At 41.2% G+C, this 23,725-nt stretch overlaps 2 protein-coding genes across 3 annotated transcripts; one reads left to right on the top strand and one right to left on the bottom strand.

The window, feature by feature from the left end:
• The first annotated feature begins 712 nt into the window (after positions 1–712).
• On the top strand, positions 713–7,677 carry LOC119008539 (cyclic nucleotide-gated cation channel beta-3-like). The gene is made up of 16 exons (XM_037078954.1): positions 713–754; positions 1,136–1,287; positions 1,382–1,678; positions 1,766–1,974; positions 2,057–2,107; positions 2,619–2,705; positions 2,793–2,857; positions 3,079–3,201; positions 3,597–3,738; positions 3,983–4,142; positions 4,368–4,465; positions 5,747–5,830; positions 5,945–6,063; positions 6,670–6,822; positions 6,908–7,040; positions 7,204–7,677. The coding sequence occupies exons 2-16, from the start codon at positions 1,209–1,211 to the stop codon at positions 7,219–7,221; spliced, it is 1,818 nt and encodes a 605-aa protein (XP_036934849.1). The 5' UTR covers positions 713–754; positions 1,136–1,208; the 3' UTR covers positions 7,222–7,677.
• A 139-nt stretch (positions 7,678–7,816) lies between these two features.
• Positions 7,817–23,620, bottom strand: nsmaf (neutral sphingomyelinase (N-SMase) activation associated factor). Of its 2 annotated transcripts, none has more exons than XM_037078952.1 (31): positions 23,407–23,620; positions 20,074–20,160; positions 19,202–19,280; positions 18,905–18,966; positions 18,551–18,587; positions 18,323–18,373; positions 17,873–17,944; positions 17,638–17,685; positions 17,401–17,453; positions 17,139–17,268; positions 16,972–17,043; positions 16,760–16,868; positions 15,962–16,138; positions 15,759–15,838; positions 15,556–15,646; positions 15,089–15,152; positions 14,858–14,909; positions 14,487–14,607; positions 14,192–14,323; positions 14,067–14,109; positions 13,817–13,983; positions 12,271–12,382; positions 11,825–11,883; positions 11,178–11,245; positions 11,023–11,090; positions 10,821–10,944; positions 10,638–10,721; positions 10,178–10,328; positions 9,325–9,427; positions 8,562–8,671; positions 7,817–8,412 (listed from the first exon to the last, which is right to left on the bottom strand). In XM_037078952.1, the coding sequence occupies exons 1-31, from the start codon at positions 23,442–23,444 to the stop codon at positions 8,318–8,320; spliced, it is 2,739 nt and encodes a 912-aa protein (XP_036934847.1). In that variant the 5' UTR covers positions 23,445–23,620; the 3' UTR covers positions 7,817–8,317. The 2 variants fall into 2 exon arrangements, with proteins under 2 accessions (XP_036934847.1, XP_036934846.1); XM_037078951.1 differs by lacking the exon at positions 23,407–23,620 and adding an exon at positions 22,706–22,838.
• Between the last annotated feature and the right edge of the window lie 105 nt (positions 23,621–23,725).

The raw sequence follows: 23,725 nt of genomic DNA, 5'->3' as shown, positions 1-23,725 counted from the left end.
ATATCAAAATCTGAAAGGAACTTGTTATACGCTCGCCAAACCCTGTGCATTCACTGGGTTTAACTGATTGGACAGTTTTCTCCACTTGTTTTTGTTTTCCTTACAGTATGTAGAGTAACTAGACCTATTGTGTTCAAGCTACAGCAGCAGCAGCAGCTCTGATCACACTGTGACTCCTAAAGTAGAAAAGGAGATTAGGAGCTTAGTGGTATTTGTGACTCTGAGAACGATCAGAGAGAGCATAAATAGGATTTGCTTTGATTTATTTTGTCGTTTTTTGTGAGTGTTTTTGCAAATGAACAATAGCTGACTTACAAAGATAATGTTATGGGCTTATTAAAATGATAATATCCTACTGAGGTCCAGATAAAAGTGGAAAGAAAACCTTTTTACAGCCTTTTGAAGCAACATTATTGAAGAGTTAGTTTTTTTTTTGTTTTTTTTTCGCGATCTGGAGCTAATTCGTACACAATTGTCATTATTCCAGCCACAGATAGCAGCAGTAAGCGTTTACTTTAGCATATAGTTAAGCTACCTGTGTATCACAAAAACCCACAAAAAACATTTTCTCCCTAAAGTATGACCCACTTTCACATGAACAAGCTAAAGCTGGTGGAGTGTTTATTCATATAGTTCCGTGAAACGTTACGTACTGCACATGGGAGATTGTACACGCCCTCCAAAGTTACATAATGTAAGAGCAGACGTTCAGGGAGGTTAGTGGGAATGACAGACAAAATGCCACCTATTACAAGTCAGTGTACCATTAAAATGATTTGGGAGTTATTTAACGCAAGTTTGTTACAATTAGTTATTAATTATATTTCTTTAAGGGACAATATGCATGTTTGAAGCCAGTTTCCGTAGTGGCTGTAGTTTGTAAATACAACATCACAAGATGCGCCCCGGCTCAAAAATACTTTTTTCCCATAAGCTTACATTGTGAAAGAAGTGAACAACGTGGATGAAGTCGAGCTTTTTTGGCTTCAAAATGCCACTGAGCAACTTTTCGAGGAAATAATCTGGCTCCACTCCAAGGCTGTGTCCAGATTCAATGTAATGTCCTTGGTTGCTGCAGTTAGTTCACAAATAAACATCATTTTCCCTTGCCTTTCTTTTTTTTTTTGCCTTACAGTGAAGAACCTCCTCCTCCACCTGTCGTCTACTTCCGTTACACAGATGACACGCTGAGAAAACTGGTCCAGAGGATGAGGGAGCGCACAGAGGAGCTCAAAGAGAAGGCCATAGACCCGTACGCCTCTTCCCCAGAAGTCAGCCCGCCTGTCAGTAAGTATGGCCGTGTTCACGCAAACAGGCCGACATCAAACACACAAACATGGCTGACCGGCTGTCTGACTCACGCGTCTTATTGTCCGCTCAGCGCCTCTCCTGAGGCCGGACGACTACCTCAGGTTGCAGGAAGAGAGGCGGATAGCGAAGGAAGAGGCGGATAAAAAGAAGGCAGAGGAGGCGGCCAAAAAGGCAGAGGAGAAGAAGAAGAAGGACGAGGAGAAGAGACTGGAGGCCGAGAAGAAAGCCGAGGAGGAGAGGCTGGCGGAGGAGGCCAAGAAGAAAGCAAAGCTCCTTCCAGACATCAACTGCGCCTGCTTCGACGTCCTCCTCCATCCGATTGAAGAAATGATGGACGACGTCTTGGGGAAAACAGTGGATCCTTTAGGTGAGGCACAGACAGGGGAACGCAAGACCGGACGAACAAATTAATATACTTAAAGTCAAATCTGCATGTTTCTCTCTCTCTCTCCAGATCATCGGTACATCGCCTGGTTGTCCTTGGTAGCGTTGGCATACAACTACAATGTTTGGTTTGTCACCGCTCGCTTGGCCTTCCCTTACCACAGTGACAGTGTCAACCACTACTGGGTCATCTGCGACATTCTCAGTGACATCGTGAATATTATTGACATCGTGCTTTGGCAGCCCCGACTACAGTTTGTCAAAGCCGGGGACATCATTGTAAGTCGTCAAGTATTGATGGTCGTAGTGTTCTTAAACCCATCTGTGTGTGTAGTTCACAAAACTTGTTTACCTCCTGCAGAAAGACAGAGCTGAGACCAAGGCACATTATCGGAAATCACCACGATTCAAGGTGAGAATGTTATTGTACTGGTGCAGAGTAACTAAGATCATTTACTCATTTACTAAAACACAGATGGAGATCTGGAATTTGTGCGTAAACATGAGGTGACATTAAACATGACGAGAATACGTAGTTAAAGATTTTGTCCTGTTGCCAAGAAATGTCGGCACATTTCTGCAAACCACAGCTGTGATCACATTTGCGTGTTAAAGGTTACATTGACATTTCTACAAAACGTGTATCATTACGGTCACATTACACGTTTAAAAGTACTTCCACATCCGAAGGCAGAAGGGATCTTAGTGAGGTTTCAGGCGAGGAGGCTGACCACTGTTGGAGGCTCTGTTTCAATATTTATATATGATCGTAATGCTTCTGTCACCACTGTGCTTATGCCAGCAAAGTACATTTTTTTGAGTTATGGGAGCAAATGACAAACATCTACCACTCATTGTAACTTCAGAGGCCCAGAAGTAGTGGAAGGCTTCTGCGTAACTGTTTTTATCCCTCGATTTTTCAGACTGATATCATCAGTATCCTCCCGTTTGACCTCCTCTGCCTGCACTTTGACTTCTCCTCCTTCTACCGACTCAACCGCTTCATCAGGGTAAGCAGCTGGCTGATTGTGTTTTTACTAAATGTGGAGAAATACGTTTCTGTTTGAACAGACTTCGCTCTGCCTTGTGTATTCTAGGTGGAGTCCTTCTTTGAGTTCAGCGATCGACTGGAAAACGTCATGTCCAAGGCCTACATCTGGAGGTGAACGCTCCTTGGCTGTTAGACAAACAGGAGTTGGCTGTGAGCAGAAGACGGGCCTGTCGACAGCTCCTCAGCTCCTGAAACGTTCACTCTATGATCGCTGTTGATTGAGCCCATTTATGTGTTTTATTTGAGCTGTTTTCACAACCACACACAGGCCAGCTGTCTTACACCTCACCCCGTCTGTTTCTGTCTCTTGTGCCGTCGTCCGTCTGACGCAGAGTGGCTCGGACCACAGGTTACCTGCTCTACGTGCTCCATCTCAACGCCTGCATATACTACGTCGCCTCGGTAAATCAGGGTCTCGGGATAACCCACTGGGTGTACAACGGAAAGGGCGCAGCGTACGTACTTTATTGCCCTTTTGCAGTTGTGTGTGATTATGGATGTTTGTGTTGTTGTCTGATCTCTCCGCAATTTATCTGTCATCACTTTACATTTCATGCAGTAAATCACTCACCCTATTTACCTATGAACTGAATGCTATCCACCATTTGGTTTGAGTTTTTTAAGTCTGACAGCAGATTTTATTCACATTATAGCACTTTAAAAAAAATTCCTACCCTGGGAAAGAAAAAGTAGCGTTAATGAAATGCATTACTGACTGCGAGCTGTTAACATAAAATCAGCAAAAAGCATCAAAGGGTCCTCTGTCCACCTCAGTCAGTGATGCCATGTGCAGTTTTTTCTCCTGTTAATTCAATGGAATCACTGTTTTGATGTCCCTGTCCCTCCACAGGTACATCCGCTGTTACTACTTTGCCGTCCGAAGTCTGATCAACATTGGCGGTCTTCCTGAGCCTACAACCACCTTTGAGATTAGCTTTCAGATGTCAAACTTTTTCATTGGTGTCTTTGTGTTCTCCAGTTTGATTGGACAGGTAGGAAGGAGAGTATATATATATTATATATATATATATATATATATATATATATATATATATATATATATATATATATATATATATACACAATATAAAATATTTATTTATGAAATATAACATAATACATTGCAAGTCTGATACAGGACTTGACCCCAGTGCTCTGGGTAAAAGAGCTGTGTTTAACCCATTCCACTCCTCCGTCAGTCTTTCTCCACCTGATTCCCCTAAATCCTTCTTTCAGATGAGAGACGTCATTGGGGCAGCAACAGCAGGTAAGACATACTTCCGAGCGTCGATGGACGGCTGTGTTGAATACATGAACACCTATTCGATTCCCAAGCATGTCCAGAACAGAGTGCGGACCTGGTACAACTACACCTGGGCTGCTCAGGGCATGCTGGGTGAGTCTCCAAAAATGTTTCCTTGAAAAAAAATAAATAAAAAAAAAACCCTGATGATACGGAAAACTAAAGGATAAGGGAAAACTAGAGAGGATGTATGCACTCATGTCTGAGTTATTTTATGTTCAGTCACTGGCATTTATATATGAAGGGGAACATTTTCAAAGCAACTCTTCAGGGCTGTCCAGAAAATACTTTTGATAAAGATATCCACGTTGTCTCCAGATGAGTCCGAGCTGCTGGACAAGATGCCTCTGGTGATGAGAACCGCCATCGCTGTGGACGTCAACCTGTCCACTTTCCAGAAGATCGCACTGTTTCAGGTGACCTGACACTGACTGTGTCCTCTTTGCCATCACTGACATCATCCTACAAATGGCTGGAAACTTCAGTTGTACTGGTAGCCTCCTGCCCACACTCTCTTCTTTAGCCGGGCTGAGGTCATTCTGAGTACAGCTGGTGATTACATTATTATTTTTTTGTCCCTGCTGTCTCCCTATTTTTTGTTTCACATTCACGGCATGATTAATGTGCAGGTCCTGGCATGGAAATTCATTCCAACATTAACTACTAGTTAGTTTGGATCAGTACATTCCTCAGGTCATGCGTCCGGCTGGCCATGATGCACTTTTAATGTTTCAAGGTTGCCTACCAAAACACAAACAAACAGAAACCCAGAGGAAAGGTTTTTCTTTTTTTTTCGAATTAACATATTGAAACAGGCGAAAACTAAAGCAACAATAATTTAAATGTTGATTAAAAAGTGTAATAAGTAATGGCGAGTATTTTAGTTTAAAACATTATTTATATTTTAGTAATCTTGAGGATGAACGTGATTACTGCTGGCCTCCGTGGGCCCTAGAAACGCTCCCCTCTTCCCTAATTGGCAGCCGTGTCAGGAGCATCTGCATCTGTCCTAACTCTTAATCTAATTTCATTGGTGAACTGACGCATTTCAGACCTTGTGTCTGCACAGAAACAGAGCTAACAAACCTTCACAGTATCGTTAAGTTAAATACAAAATATTACTACATTAAGAAAGGTTAAACAAGTCAGTGGAGCTGGAGCTGCCCACCTGCAGGCCTGAATGTTTTGCATTTCCATCCATGACCTCTCCACACATCAGCAGCAGCAGTGGGATGTACGTTAAGCACTGAAGTACAATTTTTGTAGTTCTTGTCATGAGTATTTCCATTTTCGGTGACTTTATACTTCACTTCACTACATTTGTATACAAATATTGTACTTTTTACAACACTGTATTTATTTGATACCTCTACTTGCCAGTGATTTGCAGCATCTGGCCCAAAGTAGCACATTTTATAATTAATTAATTAATAATAATAAAATAAAATGCTAAATATCAGATCGATGATGAGTACATTTGATATCAGACGCTCGAAGACTTTTACTCAAGTACTCTTCATTTGGGCGACTTTTCGCACCATTTTAAGTCACCCTTAACTGATTTTAACCGCTTTGCCATGATAATAATTTAGCAAGTAATCTTTTACTCAGGTGCGACTTTTGGGTACCTCACAGAACATCAATTAAGACCAATGGGAGCCCTTAAAGTCATCTAACTCTGCTGCTGTCTCCTCCAGGGCTGTGACCAGCAGATGTTGGTAGACATGTTGCTGAGGCTCAAGTCAATCATCTACCTGCCTGGAGACTTTGTTGTCAAGAAAGTGGGTATATGTGTGTGTGTGTTAAAAAAATAAAATGAGCTTTGATGATCACCATGAAGCAAATGAACTATTTTGATGAGCGTGATGCTGACCTCTGTGTTCCCGTCCCTGCAGGGTGACATCGGTAAAGAGATGTACATCATTAAGAGTGGAGCGGTGCAGGTGGTGGGAGGTCCTGACAACAGTATTGTGTTTGTGACGCTGAAGGCCGGATGTGTGTTCGGAGAAATCAGGTTTGTCTGAAGGAGTTGCATTTTTTAGCCTTCATTTCAGAACAAGCTGGTGGAGGTTTATAATCTCAAACGAGGCCAAATAACACTCGTAAGCAAGAAAACATAATAATGGAGCTTGGACAACCTACAAACTAAATGTTTTCTTCGCAAAGTTAGCGTTCATGACGTGGATGTAGCTTTATAGCCTTTATTCACGTGACAGCCATTTTCCTCCGACATTACACTCAGGGTGGGAAGCTCGATATCATGTCTGTGTTCCAAGTTAGAAGTTGTTTACGCATCTCACAAAATCTAGAGGGCCATGTTTCATGTTTCATGGCAAAGCAACATTTCTGATAATAATCAGTGTGTTGCTTTATGGTGAAGTGTGGCCTGATGTCAGGTTTTTACTGCCCATCATCATTTTGAACTGTTGATCAATCAGGAAGTGGTGAAGTGATAATCTGTCAGAATCCTCATGTTTTTCAATCCTCCCACCATGAGTATGAAATCAGAGGAAAATGGCCGCCGTGTGACTACGGTCCATTGCTTGTTTTCTGTCCTGCATTGCCCGGATACATCTCAAACTTTCCCCATCACCTTATGCTTTTGCTTCTGCTCCCACAGTTTACTACAGTCTGCCAAAGATGGAGGAAACAGGCGCACAGCTAACGTGAAAGCACACGGATTTGCCAACCTTTTCGTCCTAGAAAAGAAAGACTTGTTTGATATCCTCGTCCACTACCCAGAGTCTCAGAAAGTTCTGGCCAGGAAGGGAAGGTGAGTCATTTACAAATGCGTGTGATGCTATGTAAAATGCAAAAAGTGCAACTGCAAGTTAAATTTGTTGTGTGTGATTGTGAAGGAAACTGACCAAGGCCAAAGGCCCTCCAGGCGCTAAAGCGCCAGAGGAGAAGCCCAAAGGTATGACTCTGTTTGGACCAAAGCCACCGACGCCCAAGTTAATGAAAGCATTTGCCAACTTAAGGAAATTGAAGGTACAGTCTTCACTCTGATGCACCGTTCCTCATACACATACAGCTGGGACAGCCTTATACTCCAGAAAAAATAAGCACTGGATAGCTACTGTACATGTTATGAGCTATATACATGGGTGAGTAAGTAAAGTGAGACATCTGTTTTTTTCCATTCTGTCCACAGAAAGAGCAAGAGAAATGAGAGATTGGTGTGTGATGCTGATCTTCACTGCTTCAAATCATTTTGTATATATTTTACTTTTCAATCACTACCGAAAGGCTCATGAGAAGACAGACGTGAGATGTAGCAGAGTGGAGACGGGCGTCTGCAATTATAATCCAATAACTTTCACCTGGCACACTTTAGTGGTCTGCTTAACAGAGACAGAAATGTTGGTTTAACTTGTTCAGTTCAAGTAGCTGAATGTGACGGTAACATTTAAGGTTTGTATTATGTGTCATTTTTCATATTAAACAAGGTTCAGGTGTTTACTACAATACATGTCCTCTGTTGTATCACTCAATGATGAGCCTTTTAGTTTTGACCGATTTGTTTTTGTTCAGAAGAAGTGGAAGGTTAAAGAGCTCCGCCTCATGTTTAACATCAAAATGGAACTTTCTCAAAAAAGGATTAAGACAAATGAAACAGTCCGGACTCACTCTGAAGCACAAAAAAGAAGGGACTGTCTCACCCTTTACTCTTCTACAGTGTTGATATAAATACTCAATGTGACTTGAATTTTTAAACTTTGAGCCGCTTCGCCAGAGCAACAAAGAAGAGACGATGGAAAGAGGACTTTTAGATATCAGTGTTAAATTGTATTTGATAACACCTGAGCAGCCTGAAGCTTTGGACAGACATTTTAAGTCCACTTCAAAGAATATAATGCACATAAAGCTATAGACACATGACTTAAATGTTAAAAAGCGATGTAACATGATGCATAACAAATAATACATGGGGGGGGGAACCACACAAATGTAAAAGAAGCTGAAAACACAAATGAAAAATTAGGCATGAACACTGTTTTATCTTCCTGCTCTCATGCACTAACCTGCAAATTGGACCTTTTCTCTCAAAGTGCAGATAGATATGAACTAACAAGACTGTATATGACCTTTAGTTTGGTTTGGACTGAGAGCAGTTAACTCATCTTCCTCCTCCTGCTTTGTGTTCTGTACATGTACAGCACATTTAAGGAGTCTCCGCTCAGAGTCAGATAGCTGGGTCATGTTGTCTGCAGGATACTTGGCCAGTATTGTCCAGTACATTGACCTAGAGGTCTTTCTCTTTCTTCTTAACTTTGGAGCTTCCAGAAGATGGTCTGTCTGTCCTCTCCGCCTGTGATCACTGTGGTGCACAGCTCGTTCATCCACATGGCTGTGACAGCAGCTGCACACACACACACACACACACACACTAACAATGAATATGTGCATAATAATCTATTTTTTCTATAAATCCTTGTGTAACTCTTGGATTTGCTGTTACTCAGTATAAGAAGCAAGCTGAGCTGCTGACTGTGACAAGATAAACTGTACCTGAGTGTGCAGGGATCCTCTTGGTGACTGTGTTACTGATCAGGTCCCACAGCAGGAGGTCACCGGAGCGTCCCCCACACAGCACCGAGCTTCCGTCCCAGCAGAAACACCTGGACACACACAGGGAGGACGTCCTTTAAACTTACAACATCAGCCAGCAGGGAGACTGTGGATCAGTTTAACTGTCAAAGGCTGAGATTTGTTTGGCACTAGGTTTTCAAAATACATTTACTGGCTCTGGGGGAAGGAAACTCATTTAGAAAATCAGAAGCTTTATTACACAGGTAGGATCAGACTGTCAGGCTATCTGAGGAGCTTCAGACCCTGCCACCTCTGGCTTTGTTTCAAACTCATCTCAAAGTTAAAACAATTCTAGAGCCTTTATCAAATCCAATACATTTTACCATCGATTACATTTAGAAAAATAGTTCCAAAACTCCTCCCTATACCCACAACGATCACTGTATATTTTCACTTTTACTTAAAAAGCTGTCCATACAAAATTCAGATGTATCATTATTGATGATTATTTAATTCTTGCTTTTTCTGACACCAGGAAACAAAATATAGTAATGCGACCATAATGAATTGTGATTGGTGTAAATGAAATTAGATTATGTTGGAAATTATGTTGAAAATTAAGCATTTTTCAAGAATTATATTTTAATTCAAGCACATTCAAAATCTTGAAAGATTAACAGTTGAAATGAAGCATCTTCCAAACTTTGCTGACTTTGTAAGAAGCCTGTCATCTGTCTCTCACCTCTGCTCCTCCTCAGCTTTCACTGACGAGATCACCATTCCTGTTTGGACGTCAGTAACCTTCATACAGCAGTCAGCACCGACACTGAGAATGTGTCGGCTATCTGAGGAAGCACAAACAGAGTCATTGCTTCAAAGTGGTCTGTCACTGTGTCTGTCGCTCAAAAGGTTTTCTGCTTATGTAACAAAAAAAACCCTAGTATCCATTGCAATGCTGTATATCTGTCATACAGCCAGGTTTTTTTTTTTTTTTTTTCCAAATTAAGACAAAGTTACACAATACTACCAAATGCTGCCTTGATTGCTGGGACAATAAAGTTTATAAGTTACATAAATGCCAGAAACACTTAAACTGTCCTTATCTGTAGTAAAGATCCCTGTGAGTCATACAGCAGAAGTGATAGAACAGCTGCTTAAAGAAGAAAGCAGAACCGATGACTGTGTTCTGTACTAAAGAATCCTTAAGACTGGTAACCTTTCAGAGTGAAACAAGAGGAACATCAAGAAGAAAAGTGTGCCAAGTATCTAACAATTGTGAGAGCGTTATTAAGGCTGATTCATGGTAAGACACTGGAGGTCATGGCATTTATTGATTACAGTCTAAAACCCTAACATAAACCAAATTAAAGGGAGAATGAGAGAAGGAGAGAGAATAAATCAAACCCAAATTAATCAAACATAAAGATGAAACTTCCTTGTTTACTGTTAATGAACAGTAATTAGGAGGCTTTAAAATGACTAATGAAAAGTCAATATGCTACTAATATGCATGCTGGTAAGTGTTCAGTGTTCAGTTCAGTAATTTACTTCATCACCAGAACTCAGAGGGTCATACTGGCTGGGTTGACACCTACCAGGACTAAAGGCCATGTGGTGGATGGTTCCTGTGTGGCAGTGGACTTGCTGCAGTGTTGTGTAGCTGCTGGTGTCCCAGATGGTGACGGTGCCGTCTTTACAGCCGGACACCAGCAGAGTCCCCGCTGGATTCAGACTGATGGTGTTCACCTGCACAGAGTGTCAGAGAGGTGATGTTACACAAGGAAAACAGGATTGCTGCCAATGCTTTTTAGAATTTGACAATAGGTTGGTTTGTTACTTGTTACTACATGTGTTATAACCTGCACATAATCATGAGAAAGGAAAATTTTCAATCCTGATTTAAAAAAAAATGTTTTACAGTTTTTTTATAAATAGTCACAGTAGCTAAACATGCCTCCTGCAGGCCTGGATTCACATCTTTTAAACTTCCTCTTGTGGACTCAAGACAATTAGATATAACGTGCACACACTGAAACAGTCAGCCTCCTCACTCACCCCAGCATCATGTTCCAACTCAGCCAGTAACTCAAACTGGGATCTCTTGTGACTGGACGTGCTATCAGCAGCACACTGCCAGACCTGTGAAGCAAACATCATCATTTGTGGCTCTCAATTCTGCATCTGCCTTATACGCCTCATATAGGGTCATCGCTTCATTACACTGCTTTAGAGTTTGACCTTGACAGTGGAGTCCCAGGACGCTGTGTACAGCCGGTCATCGAACCAACACATTTTACTGACGGCATCGTCGTGACCCATCAGCGTGTCCTGCCGCCTGCCGTATGGGATGGAGTAGAAATAACTGAGGGAAGAAAAAACATCAGTGTGAACTCATGAACATCTGCCTGAAGACCAAATCAAATGTTGATACATTACATACACATTGTTGTCCCACGAAGAGCACACCACCGTTTTCCCATCTGTCAGCATCAAACATGATGACAGGGCCTGAAAGATAGTTCATCGTTAAGAGTTAGAATGAGGAATAAAGACAGAGATGGTGAAGTGCAGAGTAAATACAGCTGCATACTGTACCATGTTAGAGAAGGACATGCTCCTCTGGAAGTCCTGCAGCTCTTTGGAAAACATCTTAAGTGTTGAGTCTGGGAGACGGAGTGAACGGTTGAGTGCAACTCTTCACACATTCCCATCAATGAGACACTGCTGCAGTGAGGCAACAGTGACCTCTCTGCTACAACTGCTTCTCTAATTATTCAACTGTGCATCTTACTGCTTCAGCAGAGCAAATTGTAACTTTTAGTGCTGTGTGAGACACTCTGTTTTACTGGTGTATCCCTATGTGAGCTCCTTACTGGGATGACATCACCTTGCACCATTCTGGCAAAAATTATCTACAGCCAGAGGTGGTTGAGCTGTTGTGTAGGCCTGTAACTACTGATTAATTTCATTATCTATTAAACTGCAGATTATTTTCAGGATTAATCAATCAATTGTTAGTGAAGTCAAAAAATGATCGTCACAATTTCCCAGGGCCCAAAGTAATGTCTTCAAAATATAGAACAGGCCAAAACCCAAACACTATTCATTTAAGAAAAGCAGCAAATTCTTTCATTTAAGAAACTAGAACCAACAAATATTTGATATTTTTGCTTGATGATTTTGATCGACTATTAACCAAGTTGACATGTGTAAGCTTTGAGATGTGAAGAGATTTTGCAGACCTTGGGATGTGGAGAAAATAGCTGCTCCGTCTCTTGTCACAGCGATGCCTGTAACAGCCCTGCACATTCAACAGAAAGACTCAGTCTAAAACACAACACAAGACTTAAATGTGGTAGTCAACATGTACTAAGGTTAAAGAAGCAGTCACACAACATACAACGGAAATTCTAAATACATTCAATATTTAGTTCGATGTGAGAAAACTTTGTTTTAATATTTCTAAAGAGAGGGAGGTAGTTGTACAGCAGCCACCTGTCCTCAGCAGTGTCCCCACAATACATTTTAATCAGTCACTATTTTCAGAACTCAGCTGCCTGCCGCCTTCGAGCTTTGCATGCACTTCCTCATACTTGAACCAAAGCTTTCACTTCAGTCTACGGTTAGAAAAGGCAATTCTGTCTGAACTTTATCATTACTGCAGCCAGCTGCACGACTCCTCACGTACTCTTTATGGATCTTGTGGCTGGAGAGAAGTTTCAGATTTCCCATGTTTGCCCAGGCCAGCTTCCTGCTCTCCTCGGTCAGGTCCTCAAAGGACGAGTCCTCGCTCTGAGAGGCTGCAAAACAACAGAGGGATAACTGCTGTACATGTATGACATCCTGATGTGTTGGATGGTCATGGATGCAACTCATTATGACACATAACTTTTATACATTAATCAGTGGAAATTAATTAAACCAGCTGCTGATCAGATTGTTTTCTTAATTCTGCCTTCTGATTTCCTCTAGATGTAGATGTAGATCAAACCCTCTAACAAGGATACAGTTTAAGCAAATGGGCTCCAAAACTGTACAAATGCATTTACTGTTAGATGTCCACAGGTATCAGACAATCAAATGTAATGCTTTTGAAGACCATTTCAATATATTTTTTAACCAACATGTGTGAGGCATGTATAAAGGTATACAAGTGGAATATGGTTATTAGAGTGAGCTATGTTAATCTACATTCGGGTAAGTGCTAGCATAAAGTAAAAAGACAGTATAAGATTTAGTGCAATAGAAATGTAGAGTCGCTTGGAAGAGCTTGACTCATTTTGACAGAATTAAATTGAATTAAACTGAAATTGAATCAAAATGTATTATTTAGGATATGTGACGACTTCTGAGGCCTTTTATCTATAAATCTGAATTTTAGACATTTTAAGATCTTTTAAAGACCCGTGGACACCCTGAGACAACTTCTGACCTCTACTCTTGGAGATGTCAATTATATTATGTAACTGGCATGACAGCGCTGTGTGCAGTTTACTTTTCTGATCACCTCTGAACAGTGACACTGAAGGCAGCCACAGCAACTACACAGACAACAGTAAGAAGATCAATTATAAATTCACACATTCGTGTTTTGTTGTGTTTGGATTAACTTAATAAACTTTGTGAAAGGCTGTCAATGACAAATCCTTATTTATTTGGGCCTTCTTGTAAATTTAGCAAACACTGTGTCTGTTTGTCTGGGGATGTACATGTTTATGTGCATATAGAGTGGGAAACTGCCATGTGATCACCAATGGCCACGTGGATGGCATGTTATTACCGGGGATCAGAAACCTCATAGATTATAATACTGCTGTGTGTTAAGGGTACAGATATAGAGGAGAGCAGCGTATATAACAGTTTGTCACTGTAGAGGCTCCAGTCCGCAGTACAGTTCACACAATTGACTGATGAACCAGAGAATTACAGCTTCATGATCTGACTCTTGCTGTGGACATTTCCGTTCATGTTCTCACACTCTCCCTTTCTCACTCGTGCATGAGTTCTCACTCTCTTTTACTGCTGCAAATGTGCATCACACACACACACACACACACACACACACACACACACACACACACACACACACACACACACACACACACACACACACACACACACACACACACACACACACTGCCTTATATTAGAAGGTGCTGCTAACACCCTCAGTACTTCCTGAGTCCAGGGATACCAACATCCAAAGTTCCTTTAAACTGTCTGTGTGTTTCTACCTGGAGACAGCTCACTGAGTGGTGAGGTGATGCTGGAGCTCCGGGTCATGTTGTGAAACCTCGGCGTGATCCTCTGAGGGTGGGGGCTGGTGAACAGCTGTTTTGGCGTCTGGCCGAACTCCAGGATCTGTGTTAGCATGGCGATTCTCTGGTCGGGGTCCTCAATGCTTGCCAAAGAAACAGAAAGTTAGTTACACAACATCATGTTGAATATCTTTCATAGTAATCTGTGGGTGACTTTCTTTGATACCTGTCACAGTCGATGCCACCTTCATAAGTCAGTGGGTGGAACACTGAAAGACAAAGAAGATAAATATGAGTCTTTGTCCAGCTTTTGGTGCGCTTGATGCTGAAAACAGCTGGGTGTAGTTTTACCATTGTGAGCCGCAACAGCTTCACTGCCTCTCTGTTTATAGCCAAACACCAGGTCGATCCACTCATGAAGGTGCTCCGACACGTACTGACTCTCCAGAGCTGTCCTGTGCTTCTGAAGGAAATCGCTGGCATCTGCAGTCGAGACAGAAGGGACACAGGAAACATGAAGCAGCACACACTGAAAGCACTATACATTATGTTGTCAGGTGTTGGTATGGGTGCTAAAGGAGGATTCAGGACTTAACACCAGCGTCCATCAGATTTGACATGCACGCCGTGACTAACAGGACGTTACCTGAGGCCCACGGTGGGAGAACGACATCGCCAACAAAGCTTCCGTTCTGCTTTCTGCCCAAATCCAGACTCAGTTTGTTTTCTAGAAAGCTCCAGTCGTTCCCATAAAACTCTGGAATCAACTGCAACGTAGAAGAGATGCACACACACAAGACAGGAAACTCATCATGAGACACACAACTCTTCTACAGACGCTTTAGATATTGCATTGGCATCAACAACTGAATGGATTAACTGCTTGTTTCACAGCTGAGCCAAGAAATATCTTAAATTACATCTATGACAAGCACATAGAGTCTGATAAGCAAAAGATGGTGATTTTTGACTGATTACCATTGATAGTACAAAGCTTTACTTCTAGAAAAAAAATACCTCTTTGAAGTCAGTTGCCCCCTCCAAGCAGTTTTTCCACGTTTCACCTATGCTGTAAAAGATAAATACACATCAGTAAATAACATGCTATGTCATACTTTCAATTATCTAAAGGTCCCATATTGTAGAAAGTATGCTTCCTATTCCGTCACCAATAAAAGAGGAATACAGTCTGCGTTGCATCACTGATTTCTGATTGATGATATCCTGCAGTGCATGGTGGTTATGTACCTATTAAACATGCGATCTGCATGATCATAGCGGCCGTTCTGGAGACACAGCATGTGCTCTGGAGCTGCAGGGAAGAAGACAGCAAGGATGAATGAACTATTAAACATTTTCATTAAAAATAAAAGTGGGACAGACCAGAACACATATGCCGCAGAATTGACAAAACCTCTCGTTTGTGTAATTATTGTCTAGATTGCTGTTGTATATTTAAAAACCTGCTTTGAATTTGATTATGTTTAGGATGTACTGGCAGAATCTGAATTTCAAGTGTTAGTGTGACATCTGCTTCTAGATAAACTGACACAAACCTCAGTCTCACAGTGACAGTATTTTTATAGTGCCAACATGCGTGCAGACAAAAACAGTCATTCTGTTTGAGCAGAAGTGAAAACACACTGAATGCAGGCTGTGTGTGCTGTGGTTCCATGCGTGCTGTAGTTTGGATAATGAGGTAGTGTGTGACATACCAACTCTGACCAGGTAAAACAGGACATAGCCTGGAGAGGAGTAGTGACTGCCGTACATGAACGGAGGTTCAGGCATGCCTCTGTAGCGAGCCTGTGAACAGGAGAACTCACTGACTGGAGATACTGACAGAAGAGATACACTATTCATGACTTATATCAAGATAAACCAGATCCATAGACACAGTCAGTGGTTTATGTCTCACCAGCAGCCTGTCCAGCCGCTCCTTGTTTAAGGCTCCGACAGGTTTGCTCAAGTCCCTGAATGTGTCAGCGTTTGTCATATCTGGTAAAAACACAAACACACAATATGAGTTATGACAACAAATGGATGTATGCACAGAAACTTCATCACAGAAGCTGTTCGGGTCCAGACCCTGATGTGCTTATTTCTTTGCTGTGGACCCACCCAACTGAGCACTGCTGTAGTCACTGAGCACCCAGGGGAAGACGGGATACTGGGAGAGGTCGTTGCAGCTGCGGTCAGCCAGGTTGTTGAGATGGAGGAGATACTGGTAGTTGCTCAGATGGCCGCGCTGCCACTGCAGCATGTAGCTCTCTGCTGTGTGCTCCGTCATGTGGTTCTCTGAGCAGGAAGGAGGAAAACAGGAGGGTTAAATAAAGCGTGTTATGGGTAGAGCTGTAGTAATGAACTGATTAGAAGTCAGCTATTAAATTAATCGCCAACTATATTGTTAATCGTTTACTCGGTTTGAATCATTTTTTAAGGAAATGAAAGTAACATTTTCTGTTCCATTTCCTCCTCTACGACAGTGATCTGAATATCTTTGAGTTGTGGACTAAGCAAGGCACCTGAGAGCATCATCTTGGGCTTTGGGAAACACTCAACATTTACATAATTTACTGACATTTTGTAGACCGAAAAACTACAGACAGATAATTTGATAATGAAAACAAGTCATAGTTGCAGTCGTAGTTATACAGTCTCACCAATCATTACCATATTCAAATGCTTATATTTTAGATATATGTTAATAATTAAACCTATGTGCTGTTATGTAATGTTTATAATTGTGATGTTATCAAGCAAACAATGCAAGGATTCTGTCCGTTCTGAAAGACTGTGAACAAAGAATGACGATATTTAAGTCTGCAAACTAAAGAAAAAAAAAGAGCTGCTGCCTTATGTCCAAAATACTTCATCTTTGATACTTCTGACACAAGATTGTTTAGGAACTCTTCTCACCCAAGAAAGTGGCGATGTAGTAGTAGATCTCATCTCTGTCGGCTGTGTTGTAAAACTTCAGGTAGATATCAGAGCAGAAATCATTCTCAGTGCAGAACACCTCGAGACCCTGGATGAGGAGAGACGTGCACACAACACAAGACATTAGATACAGTTGTAACCGACTGAAGGGAAGTCACAATCTTTAGCGTGGAACTGCTCAGTGTCCTCACCAGTGGTCGTAGTCCATGCCGCCTCTTGTAGATTCTCCTGATTTGGTGGAGCTTGATTTGAATCACATGTTCCTGAAATGATAAATCACATCATAAAGATAAAAGCTGCTCAGGTCAGTAACTGCAAGGCCTCAACTGAAGGGCTAGCATGTCCACTGGCAGCTCACCGGATATCCATTGAGTGGCTGGAAGTAGAGGTTTTCATCTGTTATGCAGATGTGGCCGGGATTAGACACCAGAGGCATGACCATCTCCGATGCACACTCCATGTGAGGCTTCTCAGCTACACTCTGAAAGCTTTACAGCACATTCAGAACAGCTCAATACTTACACACAAATAATTCAAACAACTACACTTAATCTGGCGGACGGTGAAATCAAAACAACAGTAAACACAGATAAACGTCCCACTGTTTGACTTCAACCTACCAGTTTTTGTCAAAAGACGACCTCGCCAGCCGTGACTGAAGATTGGCTGCAATCTAGCAGAAACACAGAAAATATTTATGTTTGCTCATGGATGATCAAAAGAATAATAATGGGCAGAAAGATCCAAGACTATGTGGAATAAAATACATGAAGCTAAATCAATTATTCAACGTTTTCATCATTTCCGCAGTTCAGAGGCCTACTGTGTGTTCTGACTTCAATCACTGATTGACTCACCATTGCAGTCTGATCTCCAAGCTTTTCCAGACGGGACGCCCTATGGAGCTGCAGAATGAATTCAAAATCAGTCAAAATGATCAAGAACATCACTAACACACACCAGAGCAGTTAAACAAATACAGCAGCTCCAGAGCCAAGAAACGGCTCAGTTTATTGAAAAAAATGCAAACTCTGCCCATTTCCTGTGACTCTAGAGGACATAAATCACTCTTGTTTTAGAGAAGCTACGAACCTGAAGTAATGTTGAAACCACATCTTCTGTTTTACTCCCAACTTCCAGCTGGAAATTCATTTTCGTTGCTCCCTGTCAAAGTGATGGGACAAGTTTAAGACTCTCATTTGAGTTGATGAGCAAATCATAGAGCCTTTTCTGCACTCAACAACTAAATCATTACAGATCATAAAGTAGGCTTGATTACATAATAGCCTAAATGTGGCTGTCTCGGGGTGAGAATTAGCACAACAAGACTTGAGCACAGACAATACATCATTGTAGTCAAGTGTGAAACCACCACAAACTTTGCAGGCACATCTCCAAAATAGCTCAGACCAGACCAGACAAACTGTTTGAACTTAATTTTCATTTTTAAACAGAAAACAGGCCATTATGGATGTAATAATAATAAAGCTCATAGAGCACAGAAACACCCCCGACACCCCCCAACCATGTCAGTTCACTCACCCTCTCATTTCTGTAAGGTGCTATGACATTGCTCTCTTTGATGTAAATAGCCTGAAATCAAAGTGAAAGACATTTTTGTCATTTTTGTTTTAAATTTAGAAAAAATGGAATGACTGAATGAATAAAATGCGGTGAGAACAATTTATCTTTGTATATTTGGACAATGGACTGGAGTCAGAAGATCAATGTGTCACAATAGATTACATGGGAGTGGTTATGAGAACTTACCTGCACACATGAAATAGAAATGGAAGATGGGCGAGGCCTGTGAGGGAAACAAAAGACTTTAATTATCAGAAAATATCACCGCCGTTCATTACTTAGTGAGATTTAAAAGGACAGTTCCAAACAAAACTAAATACCAAATAAAAACACTGGAACTAAATTGAAAAGCCCTCTTGGACCATCAACAAATGAGTATCAGAATTGATTTTAAATGTGTAGAAGTCAGATCGATCTCAGTAGACGATGGTTTCTGAGCTGCTCTGGCTGGTTGCCAGTATGAAGTCACCACACCAGTTTGAAAAACTAAATAAACATCGGAGTGTGAACATGCAGCACTAGAGACGACAGGATGCTCACTCATTAAAAGGGTTGTTCTCTTTCTCCACAAACTCGATCTTCTTACAGTCCCGAAGAGGAATCTACAGACAGGAAACAGCGAATCATGTGTCATAATTTATAATCACATGCTTACTACACGCACTGTAAGACACAGACACACGACGTAAAGCTTCCATGAAAGGCTTGCAAAAAACACTACAGGCTTTAACATGAGTAGAGCTTGCTTTCAGTTAATAGTGCCTCTATCAGAAAAGTTGATTCTGGTACCAAGAGTTAAAATACAAATGATTCATTGAAAACAGTGTTCGCACAAACCTTTAAAATTGGCGCTTCATGATCGTCTGGATCAAATATGACAGATCTGGAGCAGACCTTGAACGAGCCTCTGATTTTTCTGGAAGGAAAACAGGGAAAGTTAGCTTGTTAGAACTTTTGCTACTCTTAACCATTGACCTCTTTAGTTAAATATAACCATCCAACAAAAATATATAACAAAAATGTAATCTGATATATGAATGAGTAGTCTGAGCAACACAGACACATAAAATATAAGAAACAAACAGTTCTTTAGGAAATGTTGGCAAGAAGAAATACTAATTAAATGTTTGCTTGTAGCTATAAAAAACTATTTCTTCTCTCTACTCGTTTTGTGCTTTAAAGCATTTCTGCAGATTTATACACTTGTCTAACATTGTAACAAACAACGCAAATGAGTGTGCTGACTGGTACAAACAAAATTACATGAATACCACAAAATGAAAAAGGGAAAACACATGAATCATCGATGTAGAGTTCATATGTCAGTGTGTCCTTACTGGACACGTGTTCCTCCTGCTTTAATATGACAATAAAGTTAAATTGTCTAAATAATCTTGTTCTGAGAAGCTCGGGATGTTTTTCAGTTTGCTCAAGCCTCCATAACAGGATAAGCTGATGTTTGAACAGCTGCTTCTTACAGGCAAACACAGTGTCCTCAACCTTTAAAGCCTTTGAACAAACACCTGATAAATACAACACAAGCAGATCTCAGAATTTTTACACATTATTGGGTTTAAAATCACAGATGATGAAATGAGAAGACACTGGTGAAGTAACGCTGAAGATCCACAAACCACATAATTCATAACTTAAGGCAGTCCTCAGCTGTTACACTGACAGAAGCTTTATGGTTAAACAATCTAAATTACCTCTCCTTTTTTGAAGTGGCCGTCACGTGGTATGCAGTGTGCTGTTCGAAATAATACTCTTCCAGATCCAGCAAAAGGAGAGAAAATCTGAGGAAAACAAAAATGGGAGTGTGAGACGCCATGAAATAAAGGCAACTACAGTGTATCAAACGTTGTGAAAAGAACAAGGTCAACTCACCACTTACATAAAGAAAACACTTGATTACAAACCCTAAACAAGAAACCCTGAGACAACGACTACATCAGTTATTAAAGGGGAACTCCACCAACATCACACACGATCACAAGTCTGTTTACAGGTCTTGGGGAGTCCTAAAGCAAACATGTGTAAAGCGTTTTGTGAGGAAGCTGCAATAAATCTGACAAACTGCGTCAAGTGACGTCACTCACTTGAGTTGCATTCTGGGTAATGTAGGGACCAGGTTTTGACAAGGAAAAAAGAATGTGTGGAATTAAAAAGGACAACTCTGCTCCAGTAGATACTGAAAAACTTTCATCATGAGTCCAACGATGTTATAGTCCTGCAGTGTTGTAACGCTGGTACCAAAGCAGTAAAACTGTCCTGTGATTACATCAGCTGAAAAACATTAACATACCAAGAAAAAAAGGAATATGTCTTTAAATGTACTGTTAATATAAATGTAATAACACCTGTGTTGACTGTCTGAGGTCAAAGCTATGTGATCTAATGTGTCGCCTGTACTGGATCTTCAGGTTTGATCGCAGGCTGTTTACCAGCCAAACACTGCTTTGGCCAAAGTGTTGTAATCAGAATCCATCCGCCAAACAGTGTTGCACTTTTCAAGGAACAAGCCCAATATTTCGGCTGAGTGCTGCCACCACTTGTATTTTTACATTTTGGACAGCACAGGGCAGTTACAGTCAACATCCATTCTAAACCAGGCCACACATCCTGGACACACAGTATCTCTGGACCAGAAACATCAGCTTATCTGAATCTGTAGTGAGTGAGTCCAAGAAGCCAAGAGATCATTTATCAAAATGCTGGGCCGGTCCCCATGATGTATTCTAAAGCACCACTGTAATCTGTTTCATGTAACTGTAAACTATTGTTTGAGCTGATATTTCACAAGACTTGAAACTACATGACCCATCAACCTGTTTGCTTCATATCCTTCCTGCTCATCAATACTGGAAGAGACTTTTCCCTTCACCGTTCACCCATTTCACCATCCTCAAACTCCAGAAAACCTCCATTTACAGTTGTTTACACTGAACAAACAGCAGCCTCTTCCCATCAAAACCAACCTGCTGAGGTTCATGAAGACTGGGAGTTTTCCAGCTCTGACAGTTTATCAAAGCAGTTACATACAACAAGTGTGGTGACGAATACTTGATATCATCTTGCTACAGGAGATGCTACAGACAGCAGCCCTACATACAAGTACATCATACAACCATTAATATATCGATATGAAGCTGAGTCAGCAGCAGATATTAGTACTGTCACCATACCTCAATGAGTACAGTACTGACATGTGAAACATTAGAGTCATTCCAGGATAAGTTACTCAGCAATATTTCTGCTTACTATTAACAGTGCTTCAACATCTCATTACTGCTTCACAGAGATGTGGTTTATGGTTTTAAGTGTGTGAAACGCTTCCTTCCTTCCTTTACAGAACCATACTGAACTTCTCTGGAAGCAGCTTATACTCGAAAATATTAACATCACAAGCACAATATAAGTAGATGCTCATTACTGACTTAGCTGGAGAAATACTCGATATGTCTTATGTCACGGTTGCAGAATTTAAAATGAATGAGATCTGTCTAATGGTCACATGAATCTTCTTCAAATCAGTGCTTTTGATCTTAAAGGACAACACAGCTTCACACTGTTTTACTGTGTTCATATGTGGCGGACCCTGCCACCTTTCTAAATTCAAACAATGTTCCAGGACCTAATTTCCTTCTGAGAACAGCGGGTTTTTTTTTTCACTTATGGAATAATAACATCTCTGAGTTTGTATCATTTCCTCGTTAATACTGTAAATATTAAGAGTTTCAGTTACTCCTCCAAAACTACATAGTGTCCCTTTAAGTACAGTTGATTTGCCAGTATCATTATAAAATTGAGTCTTCACTATTAGTTTTTTTCAATCAGTTGACTCAGTTGTCAGTGCCACAGCAGTCCCTGACCTGATTTTACCTTCCATAAAACTCATTCTCCTGAGTACCACACAGTGAGGCAAACAGGGACAACTTGGGGGAATGAGAGCAGTGGTATTAGTAGTGCCAAAGGGATTAATCAATGGATCAATCAGTTGTCAACTATTAGATTCTTCTAATTAACTTCTTTAATAGTTTATTGTCACTTCAAAGTTTCTCAAATTTGAATATATTCTGGGCTCTTAACTCCTCTGTGACAGAAAATAATTTGGGTTATGGACAAAACCAGACCTTTGAGGATGTGAGTGAACACAATTACATCATCTTCTGTGACTTTGTGAACCTAACTTAACTAATAAATCAATTTCAAAAAGACAGGTTGAAGAGGAGGAAGAAGAAGAAGATGGTTGCAGCCATCAGCACTGGGAGAGTTAACATCGTAGACTAAGTTCTACATTCACCACATTGTTATATTGCCATAAATCTCATTTATGCTGACCTGCGCCTTGATGCACTCCACTGTAATATACTTAGAAGAAGTGCAATGAGCTCAGCTGCTCTGCACATCCTTTCTTCAGAGCGGGGCAGTTCTTCCTTCTGGCTCAGCAGGTCAAACCACACTGAACAATCTGGACATGTAATGCCTCCTCTCTTTAGATCAGATAAACATCATTTAAAAGCTTTTAAGAGCTGGCTCTTGTGGTAAATTTAGAACACATGTAATTCACCAAGGACTTGTTCAATACGATACTACTTTTTTTCTCCATTTGACAGCAATGATTTTATGAGCCATCGTGCACTTAGGCTGGTTATAATACGTCATATTCAAATATTGTATATGGGTTTATGCCCCTGTCAGGTCAGGAGGGCCCTCTGGTGAAGGTTACAGAAGCCAGAGCAGGATTCAAATAGGTCTGATGTGCTGTTCTTCAAAGGCAGACAGATATGATGAGACGTTTTAAACACTGAACTTTACCAGCACGCAGACACTCGCGGCGCCTCCAGTAACGAGAGGGCATCACACACAGCTGACAGCGAAGCTCTCATTAGCAGAGTGGCCCAGCTGAACGTAATAATGGGATTCAGCCACAGCCGAGACAAACAGCCCGCTGCTGCTGCTGCGGAGCTCCGACTAACACACAGAGCGAGCCGTCTGTCTGAGACCACAGCGCGTTTAACAACAGGCGAGGAGGCACAAACCTTTCTTTAGTCCGCTCTGGCGTCTTTAAAAAAGCCATGACTGCGGACCATCCTCTTCTGACACCAGGGTCCGAGCAGCCACAGTCCGTCCGCTCTCTGTAAACACGGAAACTTCCTGGACACCACGTGACCGCCCCGAACACGGGCGAGCCAGCAACAAAGGGGAAGGAGAGAGGTGTCACTCTGACTCCATTTCAGGGATACCAACACAGATTTCTGCTCAGGCTGGGGTACCTTTTATTAATCAGTAACAAGATGACACGATGATAAATATTCTTTTTTTCACGTTTTATTATAACCAAAATGTTTTTAAATAAAA

Source organism: Acanthopagrus latus, chromosome 19 (assembly GCF_904848185.1).
Source record: "Acanthopagrus latus isolate v.2019 chromosome 19, fAcaLat1.1, whole genome shotgun sequence".
Lineage (NCBI taxonomy): Eukaryota > Metazoa > Chordata > Actinopteri > Spariformes > Sparidae > Acanthopagrus > Acanthopagrus latus.
Note: the sequence above shows the minus strand (reverse complement) of the source record. Positions and strands in the feature narration are given on the sequence as shown.